This window comes from Anomalospiza imberbis, chromosome 3, assembly GCF_031753505.1.
Source record: "Anomalospiza imberbis isolate Cuckoo-Finch-1a 21T00152 chromosome 3, ASM3175350v1, whole genome shotgun sequence".
NCBI lineage: Eukaryota > Metazoa > Chordata > Aves > Passeriformes > Viduidae > Anomalospiza > Anomalospiza imberbis.
Genome location: NC_089683.1, coordinates 71,887,661 through 71,907,072, shown reverse-complemented (window position 1 = coordinate 71,907,072; position 19,412 = coordinate 71,887,661). Strand labels below are relative to the sequence as shown.

Genomic DNA, 19,412 nt, shown 5'->3' with positions numbered 1-19,412 from the left:
CGAAGGATGTGCTTGAATTTTCAGTTCTGGGAGTTTGGATGTCAGGGGAACATTAAGTCCCAGGAGTCTCCTTTTAGGGGGGAGTGGGGGTTGTTTCTCTCCTTGCAGCAAGGGCATTTGGTAGGTGTGTTTTACTTTGCACCTCATGCCTGGAAGTAAAGGTGACAGGCAGCAGATGCCGGGGCTGTGAGGGAAGATGAGTAAGATGAAGCCATAAATCAGTAAATCAGCCAGGAGCCTTCAATAAGACATGACTATTTAACCTCCAGCCCTGCTCCCACCAATGCGAGCCTGAGCTCCTTCTACTCCTGAGAGCCAGCCAAGGCTAGAAGCTGCACCACCAAAATGCCATGGTCACTTGCATGTGCATGTCTGTGACCTACCACGGGCCCGCATTTACATGTGCCCAGTGAGCAGGGGATGATGTTGGAAACACTAATATAGAACCTCCTGCTCACCTTCGTAAAGTCCCGATGCCTGTTATTTTCTATTTATTAATTATTTTATTTATGGTTTCTATATCTTCGCTGGAGGGCATGAAGAGGAGGACAGGGCATGGGCAGGATGTGTTCTAACACCTGTTTCCTTTTCCTCCTTCCCAAGCCTTTTTTCCAGCTTCTTCAGCATAGCCTCTGTCTGTGATGGCTCCTGGTTGATGGGCTGTTGGAGAAATGTTGCTTTGCAGGAGCAAAAAAACCCAACCGTAACAGGATCTATGCTCATTTCAACTGATCAGGAAAAGCAGGGCAGCTATAAACCTTCAATTTATTTGAGATAAATCCTGTAACTCCCTGGGCCTGCTCTCTTACTAGAAGGATGAGTATTTGTCAGTTACTGGAGAACATATAATTTTTCTGCCACCTAGTGTCCAGCCTTTGGAGTGCTCAAGCTTTTGGCTGTGAGTTACAAGTTAGTTATTGTTTTCTCTTTAAATGCTTTTAAACACAATCAGTGATGTGGTGTAAATTTCATTTTTAGACTGAGGTAGGACTCTGATAGTAATAATTTTTACTTTCTGCATACTCTACTATTTGGAAATCTGGGGAATACCAGAGAACAGCGTATTTTTATTTTATATTTCATCATATGTGCATATGGTGTTTTGAAGACAGATAAATAAAAAAGCCATGAGAAACTTTGACCAGGTGTGTTCTTGCAGATTAGTGAATTATTTGAACTAGTACGTTGGAGGAGTCTATAAGGATTTCTAGACCAGAGTCCTAAATTCCTGAATTTAGGTTCTAATCATGCTGCGTATACAAGAAAATGCAAGCCTTTTTTAACTATTGAACTAGTCTTAGAAATGGTGGCACTGTCACCCTGGAGATTCTTCTTCTAAAGGTCATTCAAGGGTAATTTTAGATCCTTCTCCTACAGGGTACCTTTCACAGGGTACCAACTCTGGGACTGAAAGCCAGAGAACAGCATAGACATGTTCTTACACCCACAGTTCCTGCCTGTCCTGTACCCAGCTCCAGGATGGAGGGCTGGCACACTGGAGAAGATCAGGTGAGGCTGGTGTGTCTGGACACATGGCTGTAGACATCTGCTCCTACCCAGGCATTCTGCAGTACAAAATTAGCCCTGTTTTATGTTATAATGTCACAGTCATATCGGAGCATCTTTGGTTTTTTGTAGCTTAGCTGGGGGCCAGATACCTCATTAATGTAAACTGCTTTCTGGATTACAGCCATGGGAGGAAGGAGATGCTGGTTTGTTTTAGAGCAGTTCCTTTGCCTCTGGAAGATCACAGGTTTCAGAGGGATTTCCGTCTTTTTCTGCCACAGCTTAACAAAGACAGATTTTGTTTGTGAACCTCTGAATGCTCGGGACCCAACATGCACATGTATAAAGGTCAGAGACAGTTTGAGTCCTCTTAGTCTTTATGATAAACTCCAGATGGATTCCAGCTGGTGTCTTCAGTAAAGAGTTTCCCCAGCTTCAGCAGGGAAGGTAGTAGCATCCCTAAGCTGCTGAAACTCAGCAGCTACATCCTGCAGCTTTACTTCAGGTCAAAGCTCAAAGCTCTCCCTGAGGTCCTCAGGAGCTCTCGGAGCTGAGCTTGATGCTCCCTCTGTGCAGCAGGAAAACTCAAGAGACAGGCAAGGTATCTCTGAAATTTGGCAGCCCTTCCCTGGCCTGCCTGTGGCCCTGATTTTCTGATTCTGGTCTCTTTTGCTTTTGGAAGTCACTTTTTACTGTAGGGTGTTACCAGGGACATTTGCTAATGCAACACCTGAAAATGGGATAACTGATACATAAGTACGTACTTGGATCTTTGCCTTATTTCCTGTGCACTTCCCTCCTGCTGCTCTGTGCACGCGTACGGCATGGAGAAGAAGGTGAGCTGTGAGGTGAAAAAGTTTGCTCACAGTGAGATATCCACTGTAGTAAAGACAACAGGTGACTAAAAAATGGGCAGAAGAGCAAAATGGACCTGCAGAGTGACAGGATGGGGAAACAGACTGAGTGTAGGTAGAAGCAATACACAGGGAAAAAAAAATCCTCACGTACCCCCTTCAAAATACTGGGATTTTTTTCCAAGAAAATATCAAGTCAATGATTGTCAATAAGCAAAAAAAAAAAAAAAAAAAAAAAAAAAACAAACCCCACCCCAGTCTTATGTTAGGAATTTTGAGGACTAGGAATAAAAGCAAGGATATGCTGTATAAATGTATGAAACCCTGGGCCACCTGCTTTTGAGTGTGACTCTGATCCTTTATCTCAAAAAGGATATAGCAGAACTGGAAAAGGTCCCAAGAAGGGCAGAAAGGATGACTAAAGGTAGGGAATAGTTTCTCTATGAAAGGAAACTGCAAGTCCGGTGGGCTGGATAGGGAGGGTTTAATAGAGGCCTACAGAGTTACGTGTGCCGTGAAAATGGATGTGGAGCAGCCACTCAATGTCTCTGCCAAAGAAGAATGTGACACCATCAACTGGAGCTGGCCATAGCCTGACTCAGACCAAGCACCAGGAGCTGTGCCTTGCACAGTGGATGGAGACCTGGGGAACCCTTCACATGTGGATGCTGTGTGGGCCAAAAACTGGAGCGGTCACAAAGTGGGACTGGGCAAGCCCTTGGAGAGCAAGAGCCACTGCAGGCTACTGACTCAACAAACCAAACTGAGCTGAGGAACCCCCTGAGACCCCTTTGGGCCCAGGCTCCTTGCACATGAGGGCTATGTTTGGCTGTAGGGTGGCCCTGCTGAGAGCTTTGCGCCCTTCCCTCAGCATGAGCAAGCTCTGGACAGCCCCTGCAGGGGCTGAGCACTGCAACCAAGACCTGCACACCGTGGGGAACAGCCTATACCCTGGCCAAGTGCTGCTGCTGGTGTTTTCCTCCCTGTCTCCCAGCAGAAGGGTGCAAGAGGTCTCTGGAGAGGAGACCTGGTCTCCTGCCCAGGCAGCTGCAAACACTGGGAAGGAGGAGGTTGTCAAAAAGGGCTGTCTGTACTTACACTCTCATGTATTTCAGCACTGGAGAATAGAGTTTAAACAAGGCTTCCTGGGCCATTGAAGCGGAATGATTTCTACAGGAGCAAGTCGTGTCTTAAAACTTTCCCCTGAAGCTCCCCCAGGGGACTGGTTGTGTTTGTCATGCAGGGTTCAGGGCTGGGAATAGGACAGGGTGAGGGTGGCCACAGCTCCTGAACACAGCAGGGCACGGCCCAGAGAAGCAGTAGGGATCCATCCGTGCATGTAACAGGAGAGACCACTTGGGCACCTCAACTCAAAGCTGCTGCTGGATGTGCTTCAGGCACAGCTCTATGGTGCAAAAAGAACCATGGCAGCATCTCCCTGGCTTGACCTGAGCTCCTGCCTTGCCACAAAACTTACACTGCCTGAGCTAATGCAGGTTTTGATGTCAATGTCCTTAAATTGTTTGTCTCTGTTTGCAACAGGCTTGTATTGATTTAGGTTAATTTGGTTACCCCAAAAAAAGGGTTGTGCTGATTGCTCTAAATGGATTAAATAGTGATTTTAGTTAAACTGATGGCAGGCTTGTGTGTAGACAGGGCCTGGAGCTTTGTAAGCTAATGACTTGGCAGTAATGCAATGGGTTTTTTTAGACAGCTGAGACCAAGCTGTTGTTTTAAATACAAGACTGTAAGTGTTACTATTCTAGTAAGCAGTCCCCAAATGTGATAGTTTTCTACTAATTTGTGTTCCTTCTGAATCCTGGCTGATATTTTTGCTAACTCTCACTTTCCTGATAATAATTTGGCAAGTACCTTTATTCCAAGTGGACTTTGCATTAAATGCAAGTGCAAAATATGGAAAATTTCCAATTTTTGGCAAAAGTTTCTAATTTCTGTTTACTTTCCCAGCCTGCTTATTTTTCTGCCTGTTTTTTTTTTTTTTTTAAGTGGAAAAAAGTTTGTCCTCTTTTTTAATAAGCACTCAGAAGAAAAATGCAAAGGAGCCTAGCTCCTGCCAACAGCAGGGACCTTTCTCCACAAGAGAGCTCTTAGTGGAGGACAGGTCCAGAAGCAGCCACTGTTAAATTTCTTCAATCAGAAAAATACAAGGGTGAGATCATAGTAAAATCAAAGAGGGGTTTGGTTTGGAAGGGACCTTAGCTCTTGGGCATTACATATTTTGTGCCCATATAATTTCAATGGGAAGAAATCACTGTATCTGCATAAAGTCTTTCCTGCCTGCCTCTGAAATCCCCAGCTGAGCTTCTGCCAAATGAATCTGCCTTCACAGGTCTTCTCCACCAAACTGCAAATCCCATTTTGATTAATCTGCTTCCTCTGTTGATTTTTTATCTTCAGGTTGGGACTGAAATTAGAAAAGAACATGACTCCAGACAAATGAGTCACTAAGCCTTGGTTAGCTCTGATCTGCAAGGAAGTACTGTAAAGAGTTCTGAGATACTGAATAAGCCTTAGCTCAGGAAACGACAGTCCAACAGGTAGGCTGTGATCCTTTCCTGTCTCAGGCAGGTATGTGGAAGCAGAAAGTTGATGGCAAGAATGAGAGGAGACTTCATGTCTCAAAGGACAGAGAGAGCAGCAGAAAGGAAAAACTCAGTGTTACCAACTGGACAGCAACTGGAGACCACAAATCTGAATTATCCTGAGAAAAAGGTATGTGGAAGACCAGCATGCTCTACGACATTTTTGGCAGATGTTTCTATACTACTAGTGCATATTGGATCCTGGACTATTTTCTGCATTCCTGGATTCTGAAAATTGGATCCCAGTAACTTGGAGCACAATAGAGGTGAAGCTGTGGGAGAGGGACATGACACAAATTGGGCAGATCAGGGGCTCGAGCACTTATGGAGGAGCTGAGTTACCCAGAAAGGTTAACAGATTGTTTTTCCAAGACATAGGCCAAAGAGATCGAGGGAATCAGTACTGTAAAAATGAGTGGGTTGTGTGTGTCTCAGCTGCAGCATCTTGCTGGGCGGTGGTGGTCGGGAAGGGGCAGGGAAGGGCCAAAGCACAGCCACGAGGCAGGCCCAAGCCATAAACTTGCAGTGGGCTTGTAAGCCTGTGGTAATAAGCTGTGGAAGCCATCTTCATCCTCAGTGACCACCTTACCAGAGCAATCAGCCAGTGAATGAATGTCCTTTGTATGTGGCTCTAAGCTCCATTGAGCAAGGCTCAGGGGATGATCACTGAGACATCTTATCCAAGGCTAGAGGCTTGAGGGTTGAGATATTTGTAAAATAAAAATTACAGGTCATCTTCCTGCCTTGAACACCTGAAATGTAGGTGAACAAATCTTAATCAAAATGACCAAAACATTTGCATAGAATTGATGGGGCAGCTAGACTGAGAACAAGGCCATTTATCCCTTCCTCCCCTTTGCCATCTGGTGGTGTCTGAGAGCTCCAGAAGACAGCTCCAGAGCTGTTCCAGGCTCACAGCAAAAAAAGCTGCCCATGAGGGATGGATGCCCAGCCCTGGAACGCAGCCCTCCCTGGGCTATGAGTCGTAAAATAAACTCTCAGATCACAACGGCTGGCTTTGCTACAAAAGACTACAAAGCTCACAATGAGTAAAAGAATATCCTACAAAATCCTTCTTCAGACTTCCCTGAGCCTCTTCCATGAAACAATTAGTGGATGCTTTTGTTTTGAACTCTGTGACTCACTCCTGTAATTCAGTTGTGGCCTGTGATCACTCAGTCACTTAATTTGTGGTGGGGAAACAGGCAGTTGTGAGAATTTCCTCTGTGCCTCCCTGGGCCTCTCACTGCGGCTCTGGGCACATTGGAGCCTGGATGCTCGCTTCCCAGATGTGCAGGCTCCCCCTCAGGAATGCTTCCTCACAGCAACAAGTGGTGAACAGGAAGGTTTCTCAAGGAGAAAACGCATCTCACTGTGTTTTACCGTACTTAATCCAGCTGCAAGGGTGGTCCTATTATCAATGGTCTAAATAGTTAAGTTGTGGCTTGGCTCTACCAGAGTTTTATTTGTAGTTTGGTGTCTTCACAGCAGGTACACATGTGTGCACAATTGTAAAAACTCCATTAAAGATAATGGACTCTATCAAAGCAATTACACTGGCTAATGTCTCCCACATTCTTTTCTATTAACCATATTTAATTTTGCCATTCAGAAGTACATTTACTGTTATGAACCAGTAAGTGACTTTTAATCACTGGATTTGTATAACATGCAGATTTGTGTAACTTTCCAAGTACACTGTAAGCAAAAGACGTTTAACAATTAAACTGAAAGTGTTTCCAGAGATTTCCAGTACGCACTGAATATATTTGAAGGCTTCTCTGTGCTTAGGTTGCCTTGGTCGTGCTGAGATAATTTGGGCAGCAGAGCAAGGAAAAAGCACTGAATAATTTGCCAACTTTTCACATCTAAAAGAGAACTGAAAACAGAAAGCTGAAAAATTCCTCCTGCTGGTACCACATGTCAGAAACCCTGCCCTGTGTCTGCTGAACAGTTCTGTATGTTTGTCATGAGGAAAAGACAATTGCGTTCTCTGGCTGCTAACTACCAAGTGCTAAATTTCTGCTGTTACCAGGAATGGCAGAAGGGGCCATCACAGAGTGACCCTGACAGAGCAAACGGCAGCGTCCTTCACGCAGGACTCCCTCCAGGCCCTGGAGGTGGCTGAGCCAGTCACTCTGGTGACCTTGGGCAATTGCTGCTCCTCTGCCAAGACACAGGGATGAGCTTCTCCATGGGATACTCAGGCTTGTCACTCATGTGCTTTTGACTTTCCTCTGCTTCACCTCTCAGACACTTTTAGCCCCATAGTCTCTTTGTTATTTCCCTTTGACAGCTGCTTTCCATCTTACAGCTCATGTTCATTGCTTTCTATTTCTTCCCCTTTTTCTCTTTTGCCTTCCCTATTCCTCTTTTCCCTCTTGCTTTCTGCCAAACCATATGCACCACTCTCTCCTTTTCTGGTTATTTTCCCCAAGGGCTGAATCACAGCAGTTCTGTTTGAGTGGCCGTTTGTAATAGCCCAGAGTTATCTCCTAGAGTGTGGGGTGCTAAGCTGAGGAAGGTGACCTTCCTTGGTTCCCTCTGCAGTCAGCTGGAAGACATGGGAGCCTCCAGAAGGTGACTCAGGTTTTGAGGCTGTCATAAGGCCTTGTGAAGACTGATGTCGTCCCATGAGCTGCCAGTAAGATTGACAAACATCCTAACTTACAGGCTTTGAACTGGGGACCCAATTTTATTTAGTACAAATCCAGCTTTTGCAGAGTTTTAGCACATGTCAGATGGATGAGAAGCACAAATCAGGGGATCTTCCCTCCAACCAACATTGCCCTCCCAGGTGCCAGATTCCTGCCCACAGCCTGGCAGTTAGGAGAAGTGGCATCTGCAGCACAGCAGCTGACTGAGCCTTGCAACAACTTTCCCACACCCCAGAGTCCCATCTCTGCTGTAGACAAAGCATTTGGTCCAACTTCAAAAAGCCAAGCAAGAACTTTTGCTCCTGTTCCTTTTTCTGCTTTAAAATAAGTGTCGTGGAAGGAATAAGGAAATAAAAGTGAAAGGGGAAACAAAACTTTCATTCTCACACAGCCATTTAAAAGCAGGCATCTGCACAGTTTCCATTACTTTCATTTCACCAGGAGAATGTTTCCCAGGAGCTAACTTCAACATTTTGAATGGAGCCACATTTTGCCTTTTCCACAGCAAATCACACAGGAGCTGTGAACTGCAAATGCAGCCTTATCTCCATCCAGACATTTGTTCCCAAAGAGAATTTCCCAGTTTTCTGTGATCAGACCAAGAAAATATGAGTGACATTATAACAACTCTCCCAGAGCATGCTCTGTTGTATTCTGAGTTTGCTGACAAGCTGTTACATGGTAAGGGTGGATTTTCTCTGTAGAAGTCTGCTCCTATGGTCTACCTGTGAGATTTTGGCACTGGCTTCACTAGGATTTCACCTCCAGTGCGATTGCAACTTGCTGATCCAAGAATAAAAAAAAATAGTTGAAGTGGTTTTCTCCCTCCCCTTCCCTGTGCATCTCTGCCCTGCCTTCCCTTATAAACACTTGTGGGCACAGGAGGGATGACGGCTTCCTTCATGAATGTCCCTTGTCCCAGGGCAGGCTCAGCAGGACACTCTTTCCCACACTTTATCCTTCTCCACAGATCACTGGGGCAGGGAAAACTGGGTCCACACCCACCTGTTCTTAGGCCCAGATAGCTGTTTGGAGGATGCTTTGTTTATTTTTACTACCGACATAATAAAATGAGGTGATGGACAATTCCTTGACCTTGTGTCTGACCAAGGCGGCTGCTACAGCTCACTCCCTGCCCCCTGAGTGTGCAGCTGACCTGGTGCCTTTGATAATCAAATTTTCATTAGTCTGCTAAGCAAAACGCTGGCATTGAGCCACAGGCAAGTTGTAAAGCTGGCTGAATAATTGGAATTATAATTCACTCATATTGAATGTGGTCCATTTAAAGGTGGTGCTTATTTCCTGAATGGAAATTAATATCTTCTAAGGATTTGGTTTAGATTACTTCACTGCATGGTTTACTTCAGCCTTATAATTTTGCCACTGATACGTAAAGTGGGTTCATAAATAGAGCAGCAGAGGCTTGGCTGTGCTCAGAGATAGTGCTGTGCACTAATGTAAATTATAAATGTAGAGCTAGAAAATGTAACATACCCAGCTGGCAAACTTCCCTGTATTATCTCACAATAATTGTTTCCAGCCAGTAGTGATTTTTTCTATAGCAGAAGACAGGTTATTTATATTATATATTTAGCCTAAAACTGTAATAACATCCTCTGGCAAAAGTATTATCTGGTGGTGTCTGAAATGGAATCAGCTTTCCTCTTTTCAGGCATTAATAATTGAAACATTTGTGTCACCTCATGGCATTTCCTGAACTGGAGAATAAAATGGGAATGACTTTTTAATTTGTATAGTTTACTTCTTAAAAAGTAGACAACCAGAATTTCCTAGAATTGTTACGTGTGGTTTGTATCACCAACCAGAGAAATATTTCTTTTTACAATTCTGATCAGGCGGAGACAACAGGACCACCAGCAGGACTGGCTCCTGGCTTAGCAGTCAGGAAAATACCTGTGAACAGGCAAGGCAGGTGAAGGTCACAGAAGAGAGTAGGTTTTTTCCTCAGAAATGCCTGGATGCCTGCTACATTGCCCATCTGCACATTCTCAGGCAAACCCTACAGAAGTGAGGATGTAGGCTTTCAATCCCCATATGGCAATCCTGCTTTAGTACCCCTTGGATTTCTGGCATGCAAGGGAACATCTTTTACATATTAGAACTTTCAATGCTGTGAATTTCTGTTTAATACATTATTTAAGTGATTCTTCACTTACAAGGCATGTTGGTATGAAAATGGGAGAAAATGGCCTTCCCCTCAATGGGACCCACTCAATCCACACATGAGAACGGATGTATCCAATGGCCATTCTAAGATGACACATTAAAGAAGTAAGGTTTATTTAAATTAATGCTACAGCCAAATAATGACAACTTCAAATCCAAATACACATGTGCTGTGAAAAAACTCCCACTATAATAACGACAGCTTAATAGAAAGTAATTCCATATCCAGATGTAAAAAAAATTAATGCAGGAATGCTTGTTTACTTACTGGCTATAGTATGGTGTTTAAGCCCCAGTTTGTGACAAGCAGTAGATAGTGAACAGTGTGAGAAATAAATTTGAGGAGATTTGGGGTGATTAGTTCAATTAAAAGGACAGTTGATGAGAAAAATATGTTTATTCTGCTTTTTAAATCACCAGTGTTCTGCTTTTGTTTCTCACAGTTTTGTTCTTAGTTGATCTACTGACATATAATTATGGCTGGTTCACACTACTATGAGCAAAATCCATTTTTAAAGCCTGCAGAGCAGCAGCATGAATCTTCATCTTGTTTGCTAGTGATCAGGTATCTCCAGGGAAACTTAGTTCTTTTCTTCAACTAATTTAAATTTATGGGAGATCATTCAGTCAAAATAAACATCGAAAGGCTTAACTCTTTTGAATTGTATACCACTGGATTAGGACTTCAAAAATTTTGAGTTATCCATAACATGTGATTATTAATCCCATAAATATTTTTAATTGAGTGATAGTGAGCTATCAGCTTTACTCTTGTTTTGAAGGCTACCCTGACACCAGTTGAGTCACTGTCTTTGGAACAGGATCAGAAAATGATGCCAGAAAAGCCAAAGAGCTGCTCTGCTACATCTGTATATGAATAATGAAACAGGTGATTCTAGAAAGTGAAATGTATTCGCCTGTAAAAAGAATCACAATAAGGCCTCATCTTTTTCTTTCAGATTTACATGAGTTTGTTTTAAAAAGCTGCTTATTTTTTTTTTAACAAAATCCTGGCTTAGCTGAAGTTTCTAGGAGTTCTGTGGTTTAATAACTGAGTCTGGGACTTTTACCTTTCACATTAGGCACCTTGATTTATTTTATTTCTCTATCTATTAGGAAGATTACCTTTATGCTAATCACATCACAAAGCCTATTCCAGAGGTACTGTAAGTACCCACAGAATTAACTAAAGCACAAATTTAGAACATCTCATTTTGGATAGAGTATGATGGTACATATAAACAAAGCACTGATTAAAGCCATGCAAAAGAATTTTTGCTTCAGTTCTGTGGAAGACCTAAAAATACATATATTTAAAAGTTCTTTGCATATTAACCCAAAATACCCTGGCTTTTACTGGTTTTTTGATGGAAAACAATAATTTGGTGATGAACTTCATCATTGAAAGTGAAATGAGTTCTTCTGGTTTTGGACAATTGGGTGCTTTGCCTGACTGCACTCTGCCAGCCCATGCTGCTTCTCCGCACTGGCCCCTCCGTCCCACCCTCTCACCTCACTGCATCTGTCCCAGTCCATGCTGCAGCCATCCTTCAAAAGGTGCCCTGCAAATGGTTCTTAAAGGGAATGAGAGAGGATGAGAAGAATAGCTGGAAAAAAAAACATATTAGAAAACGAACATGATGTTTTTTACTCTTCTGATCTATGATAGATGCTACAGTGCCATATGTGAGCCTAGCTTAAAAAGATCAAGATGTCTTGATGCTAAAGAGATAAAAATAAATAAGTATGACATGTCTGGGATTTCCTCATTTTTATGCTAGGCAAAACCTTTTTTTTTTTTTTTATTTGATTTCAATTTGCAAGTAGAATTGGCTTCCCTTCAGCAGCATGTTTTGATGAATACGTTATTTACTACTGAAACAGAAAAGATCTCTGGTGAAGCAGTGATAGGGCAGAGAGGGAAAAACAAAGATGAATGCAAGAAAAGGAAAGACAGAGTTTGCAGTTGAGCTGTGAGACAAACCAGAGGTCTCAAAGCACAGCTACAGGAAATCTGCTCTTTATGGCAGCAGGTGCAGGGGGGAGCTCTCATACCCTGAGGTCAATTGGAAGCGAAGGTACCACACAAAGCAGCAGCTATGTGTAGATAATGAGAAGCTGAGAAGCCAAGACAAGCAGTGGAAAACGGGTCAATTTGGAGCTTGCACAAGGGCTCAGGAAGTTGTTTGAGAAGGAAAGAGGCAGCATCACTGCCTTCAGTACAGAGAGCATTTGTTAAAATTTGGTGTGATTTCTGATGCAGCATGTAATGCTGTAGCTTCACAGTTGCTTTTAATGGAGAAAAGTTTTTAGTGGGAAAAAAAAAGTTCCTAGTTTATTGTGGAGCCAATGAAACTCTTCTGCCAGCACAAAGCAGGCAGTAGCATGGGGAAAGGGAAGGCAGGCACAACTGGAGAAGTAGTGGAGGGAGCAGGCAGGACAATTTCCTTTGGTGGCTCCGCCTGTATGTGCCATTATAATGAAAAATGGAAATTAAGAAATAGCAAAATTCTCTAGCTCTCTCCTGACTAATCTAAACTAGAAGACAGCATTATAGTATCCACTCTTAGGTATGCTCTACTGTGTCACTTCTTACACCATCTATCTCAATCTAAACACTTAAATGCTGCTCTAAAGTGCATTAGGGCGAATTGGAGCAAGGTAGTTTTCTCTACATCTCTGGATATTTCACTATGTCATTTGAATCAGACTTAGGGTTATGGTTATAATTAGGTTAGGGTACAATTAAAACAGCATTAAAACCCAAGGATACTATTCTCCCCTACTAGCATTTGCTTCAGAAGGGTATCTGCACCTTTTTCTCCAGTTATGCTTAAAGTCTTCAGCAAAAACTATCCTCCATCCCCCTGCAACTCCTTTCCAATGGTCTGGCAATTGAATGATCATGCTTGTCAAAAAGCAGTTCCTTTCTGGATAAAGGAACAGAATGTCATGTTCTGTGTACACTCTCACACATATTCACACATACTCCTGCTTATTGTCTGAGGTAATGAATTACAGTCTGCTGAGTATTCTACTGTGGTGGGACTTTTTTGTTAAATATACACACTGATGTAAGAATACACGAGGTAAGGCAAGCTGACCTGAAGCAGAAGTGGTGAGGTTTGGGATAAACTTTAAATCTCCCAGTAGATTCAGAACAAATGCAAAGAACTCACTAGCAGGGTGTTTTTTTTTTTTCCTGAGTACATCTCATGCCCTGCTTCTTTTAAATATTTGTTTCGAGACTATGTAGCTTTTGGTAGCTTTGTGTTGACAAGTCTCTCTTGAACCCCTCCTGTTCACCACATAAGGAGCTGAAACAAGTCTGCTGCTGATGCTGAGTTACTTGAGGTAGCATGAAGAAGATCTGGCTGCAAAGAACTGTAAAAGGACCTTGTGAGGTTGAATAACTGGGCAATCAAACCACAGATGAAATTCACTGTGTGAATTGAATCAGCACCTACCAGGAAGAAAAATTCCTAGCCTCTCATATAAGATGAAAAGCTCTGAAATGACCACAGCCACTGAGAAGGAAACTGTGGCACTAGTTACATATCAGAAAATATCAGTTAAGTGTATGGCTGCACTCAATCAAATGTTACAGACCATTTGCAAAGGAACACAGAACAGGAAACGTGAAGATGCCACTGCAGGAATCCATAGCGAACCTGAACACTTACTTAGTCCCCTCATCCCAGAAAGCAGAAACAGAAAAAAATTATAGAGGGGCTGCGTACTAGATCAGTCGGATTAGTTTAGCACTGCACAGTTTGGAAAATGGACTACATAATGAGTTAACGCAGGAAATCATCAGAAGCACAGACACTTTGGGAAAAAAATATTTTTTCAAGCACAAAAATCCAGGTGCTCACAAAGACAGGGAGCCATAGCTAGGCTCAGAGCAAGAGCTGGTGCCTTGTGCAGCAGGTGAGACCTGGGCAGCCCCTCACCCGTGAATGCTCTGTGGACCAAAAGCTAAAGCAGGCTCAAGGTGGAGCTGGGCAAGCCCTTGGAGAGCCTGAGAACCACGGCAGGCTACTGACTCAACAAACCTCACTGAGCTGAGGAAGCCCCCTGAGCACACATTGGTCAGAGGGGGGTGGCACAGTCCAAAGGGGAAGTGTTGTGGGTGCTGCCTTGTTCCTGCTCTTGCTGAGACAGCTGACCTGGCTTTGAGCTGGGGGCAAGGCTGTGCTAGATGGGCCCTTTGTCTGCACCCACAGAGCTGCCCTTTTACATCCAATTTCTTTCTGAATCATGGGAGCCAGCACTGACATCACCTGAATCAGATGCACTGCAGCAAGGCTGAAGGAAGAAGAAGGATGTGTGGCTATTTTTGGCATGTAAGGCACAGCTGCTTGTTGTCTTCTCTCACAAGTCAGGAAGGGCACAGACTGGATAAGGAGATCAAAACTCTCTTAGCATGTCCTGTATTTCTTAGTAAATGGACTGAAACTAGAGAAAATCAGTAATATGAAAGTTGTTAGATAAACCCGGGCTTTTTTAGCAACTTTTCTGAATGTTGTGTAAGCTTTCTTGTGCACAGGATGGTGTATTTAACTTACAATTGCATTTCCTGCATCTGAGAAGGAAGGAGCATTCTTGAAGACCAGGATGGATAGAGGCTGTCTGGAAAACACTGATTTCATGTACATGATTAATACAGTAGATATGATGATCTATGAGTGAAGCAGGAACCACTCTAGCAAAATTAATAAAAGCTGTAGTCAGTGGGTACTCATAAGCTTGTATAAAGCTCATAATTATGAATAACAATAGAAATAAAACTATCAGTAGAGAAATACTAGGGATAGCAAAAGATGTTGTATGTGTTAACTAGGGAGGAGAAGATACACTGGAAATGGTGGAGGACTAAACTTACCTAAATTACAAAACAGGAAAGGAGATTTTAACAGAAATTCACGTTATTCCAATGATATGTAACAAGGAATTCGTTCACCACTTCCCATGGGAAGGCAGGCAGGCAGGCATTCAGTCATCCCCAGGAAAGCAAGGATCCATCATGCATCACAGTGAATTTGGAAGACATATGCTATAAATTTGAATGTACTCTCTTCCTCCTCCTTCCCCCAACCGTTACTGTTGGGCATGACATCATGTGGACATATGGTTTGGAATATCCCTTGGGTTGTTTAGGTCAGGCTGTCCCAGCTGTGTCCCTTCCCAGCTTCTTGTATACCCCAACCTGCTCACTGCAGGGCAGTTCAAGAAGCAGTGTAAGCACTGCTCAGCTAAAACACCCCTGATTCTGGTCACAAACCCAAACCAGACTCCTAAATAAGCTATTATGAAGAAAATTGCCTCTATACCAACAAACCCCCATACATATATATATAAAAGATGGTACCTTTCAACAAAATGAAAAAGCTCTGTGACATAAAGATATCTGGAGCCCTACAAAAGCAATGAAAATACATACATAAAATTCATAGTATCACAGAATATTCTGAGTTGGAAGGGACCCACAAGGGTGATCAAGTCCAGCTCCTGGCCCTGCACAGGACAGTCTCAAGAATCACACCATGTGCCTGAGAGTGTTGTTCAAATGCTTCTTGAACTCTGTCAGGCTGGTGCTGTGACTATTTCCCTGGGAAGCCTGTTCCAGTGCCTAATCACCCTCTTGGTGAAGAATCTTTTTCTAATATTCAGCCTAAACCTCCCCTGACACAACTTCAGGCCATTCCCTCATGTCCTGTCACTGGTCACCGCAGAGAAGAGATCAGTGCCTGTCCCTCCTCTTCCTCTCACAAGGGAGGTGTAACTGCAATGAGGTCTGCCCTCAGTCTCCTTTTCTCCAGGCTGAACAAACTGTCCTCAGCCACTCCTCATATGGCTTCCCCTCAAGGACCTTCATCATCTTTGTTGCCCTCCTCTGGACACTCTCTAAACACTTTATATCATTCTTTTATTGTAGTGCCCAGCACTCACACAAGTCTTGAGGTGAGGCTGCCCCAGTGCAGAGCAAAGCAGGACAATCCCCTCTCTTGCCTGTTTGGTGATGCTGTGCCTGGTGCCCCCCAGGGCAGGATTGGCCCTCCTGGCTGCCAGGGCACTGCTGGCTCATGTCCAACTTGCCATTGACCAGGTCCCCCAGGTCCCTTTCCATGGTGCTGCTTTCCAGCACTTCATTCTCCAGTCTGTCCATACATCCAGGGTTGCCCCATCCCAGGTGCAGAGTCCAGCACTTCACCTGGTTGAACTTCATATGGTTGGTGATTGCCCAGCCCTCTGATTTGTTGAGGTCTCTCTGCAGGGCTTTCTGGCCTTCAAGGGAGTTGACAGCTCCTCCCAGTTTTGGATCATCTGCAAACTTTCTTAGCATCCCTTTAAGTCCTGCTTGCAAGACGTTTATGGTTACTTGAAGCCAATGAATACCATAATAACTGCACACATGTCTTGCTAAATTCAGTGAGTATCTGACATGCAAAGCAGTGCCAGAGTAGGGCTCACAAACAGTCACATGATGGCTCTGAGACCAAGAAATGCCCAGTATGGCTAAACCTGAAAATAAATTGTTTTCCAAAAGTATGCTTGGTATAGAGCATGTTTGGTGTATATATATTTGTTGTTATGCCGGGACCTGTGAGATGGAGGCCATATATCTGTATGTGTAGCATAGGTTGTGTCCTTCACTTGGGGTGAACAACCCAAGGTATGGGTTAGGGGCTGAGCTGATGGAAAGAAACTCTTGGAGAAGGACCTGAAGGTCCTGGTGGACAACAAGCTGTCCGTGAGCCATGCCCACACCCACGTGGACCAGAAGACTGATAGAATCCTGGGATGCATTAGGAAGAACATTGCCAGCAGGTCAAGGGAGGGTATCCTGCCCCTCTAATGAGCCCTGGTGAGGCACATCTGGAGTGCTGTGTCCAGTTCTGGGCTCCTCAGTGCCAAAGAAACATTGAGCTCCTGGAGCAGGCCAGGGGAGGGATACAGAGATGATTAAGGGACTGGAGCATCTCCCCTATGATGCTCCAGAGAAAGGCCAAGAGGCTGAGGGAGCTGGACCTGTTCAGCTTCAAGAGAGACAACTGAGAGGGGACATTATCCATGCTTTTAAGTATCTGAAGGGAGGGTGTCAAGAGGACGGAGCCAGGCTCTTCTCGGTGGTGCCGAGCAATAGGACAAGAGGCAACAGGCAGAAAACAATGCACAGGAAATTCCACTTGAGTATGAGGAAGAACGTCTTCACTCTGCGGGCACGGGAACAGATTGTGCGAAGACGTTGTGGAGTCCCCCTGAGATATTCGAGAACCATCTGGACGCAATTCTGTGCCATGTGCTCTAAGATGACCCTGCTTGAGCAGGAAGCCTGGACCGCTGTGGTCCCTTCCAATATGACCGATTCTGTGATTCCCTGTTTCCTCTCCTGCCCAACGTCACGCTGCAGACCTGCGGGGACAGAGCCTGCACAGCCTGAGACCACTGCGCGGGCGGGAGCCCGGAGGACCCGGGTTCCCTGGGGCTGTGCGTGCCCCCGGCGCCGCTCCCCCTCTCCTTCCCCGGGGCGGTGGAGCTGCCTCGAGCCCGCCCCCGGCGGGGAGTGGCCGAGCCAGGGCCGCTTTCCGCCGGGTGCGGGCCGGGGTCGGGCGGGATGTGGCGGCCGCAGCCCCAGCCCCAGCCCCAGCCCCAGCCCCAGCCCCAGCCCCAGCCGGGCGGTACCGACAGGCGGCGCCGCGGCGGGGACGCGGCGGGCCCAGGTGAGCGGGGCCGGGGCACCGCGGGTGCTGCGGGGAGGAAGGGAGGAGGCGGGGGTGTCCGGCCGCAGAGCTCTGCAGGAGCCCCTGAACGCGCAGGGGGCGTGGGGTACCCCTGCCGGGGCCAGGGCCGGGGCCGGCAGCGCTGCTCCCCGCTGGAGGGGCCGGGCGGCTCGGCTGGATGCTGCCCTCGGGCTGGGAGCAGCAGCAGCTCTTGGGAGTCGCGTAGAGTATGGGGAAAATGTACTTGGTTTTTTTTTTTTTCTTTTTTTTTTTCCTTCTCGGTTAAAAAAAAAAAAACAAAAAAAAAAAAAAAAAAAACAAAAAAAACAAAAAATACCCAAACCAAAGCAACAACCCGGATCTTTCATTTCACAGTCCGAAAGTTTTAGGATTTTTTTTTTTTTTAATGTTTTAAGCCCCTGGTGATGTTGGCTTTATTTTGCAGTTAACGCGGTATAAGAAAGGATCTTGCGACTTTGAGATAACGTATAATTTTTTAACTCAAAAAATAAAATGCCTTGATTTCACTTCAGCCCATGTGGGCACAGTAATAGTGATACGAAGACATCAATGGTTTATTTGGTATGGTTTATTTTTTTAAATAACCAACTGCAAAGAGGGAAGTAATGGTGCTCTTAGAATAGTCACCCACATTATGTCTCCCGTCTTGGCTTAAGGAAGGAAAAGAAAACTGCCTTCTCAGCGGACACTGTGTGTATATGCTTTTATAAATAAATGAATTTTACAAGCCCATGACCTATGATGTGGATGCACTGCTCTCCTTTTCTCTCAGAGCAGCAGCAATCAGCTGGTCCAAGTTAGGGCTGCCCTCCTTATCAACAGAGGTGCTGGCAAAAGGCTAGAGCCACTGGGAAATTCTGGAAAAAAAACCACTTCACCTTTCTCAGGACAACTGGGAAAGAAAGGCGTATTTCTCACTAGGTATGTCTGCTGCCTTTTGGGTTGTTTGGGGTACGTGGTTCTCCCAGCTCCGTAAGTGCACCAAGACTTTCTGCAAACACTTCAGTCATCCTTGCCAACAGTTTAATAGAAAATGGCTCATTCCTGTTATGGTAATCCACATTAATCTTTGTGTACACGTGCTTGAGTAACTTCTTGCTAAGCTTTTGAATTAATTATGCTAGTGTTTTAAGAGTTCTGCAGAGAAGAGGTTTTAAATAAAGGTTTTCATAAAATATGTTACAGAATGTATAGCAGCAAGTGCTGCTGCCAATTAGAGGTAGTGATGGTTTTCAAAGAAATGAGTGAAGTCCCCTGGGATGCATTATCTCTTGTTTTGTCCTTTCCTATTGGTTCATTTACTTGATAATTTGCTATTGGCCTTACAGTAACTCCTGAAAATGGGAGGAGTTCTACTTATTAAAAGTTTTCTTGGTGTTTAAATACTAAAGTCCCTTTAATGATGTTGTATGTTCCCCCATCTCATTGCTGAAGGTGAAATTGTTGTGGTTCATTCTGGGAAGGCATTGACAGTTGTTTTCCAGTTGAAGCCCTATTCATAGGGCTTCTAGGCCCTTATGAAACTGTGAAGTAGGGAGGTTTAAAATAAATATTTGATTTAAAAGAAAAAAAAAAAGGCTGATTTTAGAGATTTGTGGTTACTTAAAATATTGGGATCATGGGAAGTTGAAGGAATATACAAGAACCACCAAATGTTTATGTGCAGTGTTTTGTATACCTGAGATTAGGACCATATCCAGTATGTCTTTTTTTCCTTCCCAGTACTTGATACTATCAGAATTATCAATTTTCTTTATAGCTCTCTTTGAGATCGGGCACCAAAAATGGCACATTCTCATACATGACATTGAAGATTACAGTGCAGCAGCACTCTAAAAAAGAGTCAGAGGCAGGTATTGC

At 44.3% G+C, this 19,412-nt stretch overlaps 1 protein-coding gene and 1 long non-coding RNA gene across 11 annotated transcripts in view; both read left to right on the top strand.

Moving 5' to 3' along the window:
- The first annotated feature begins 1,353 nt into the window (after nucleotides 1–1,353).
- LOC137471062 (uncharacterized) lies at nucleotides 1,354–11,758 on the top strand. Of its 3 annotated transcripts, none has more exons than XR_010997387.1 (3): nucleotides 1,354–1,509; nucleotides 4,779–4,918; nucleotides 11,692–11,758. It is a non-coding gene; the product is annotated as an uncharacterized lncRNA (long non-coding RNA). The 3 variants fall into 3 exon arrangements; XR_010997388.1 differs by lacking the exons at nucleotides 1,354–1,509; nucleotides 11,692–11,758 and adding exons at nucleotides 3,721–4,530; nucleotides 5,469–6,662 and having other exon boundaries at nucleotides 4,779–5,150; XR_010997386.1 differs by lacking the exon at nucleotides 1,354–1,509 and adding an exon at nucleotides 4,385–4,530.
- A 5,666-nt stretch (nucleotides 11,759–17,424) lies between these two features.
- The window catches only part of DISC1 (DISC1 scaffold protein), a 189,059-nt gene continuing 187,071 nt past the window's right edge, over nucleotides 17,425–19,412 (top strand). For 7 of the 8 annotated variants that reach the window (XR_010997384.1, XR_010997385.1, XR_010997383.1 and 4 more), the window contains exon 1: nucleotides 17,425–17,531. Coding sequence is in view for 4 of the 8 variants with exons in the window: in XM_068185075.1 (XP_068041176.1) it covers nucleotides 17,426–17,531 (106 nt within the window). In the remaining 4 variants the exon portion in view is untranslated. The remainder of the gene's footprint in view (nucleotides 17,532–19,412) is intronic. The other variant, XM_068185076.1, reaches the window with a different exon arrangement.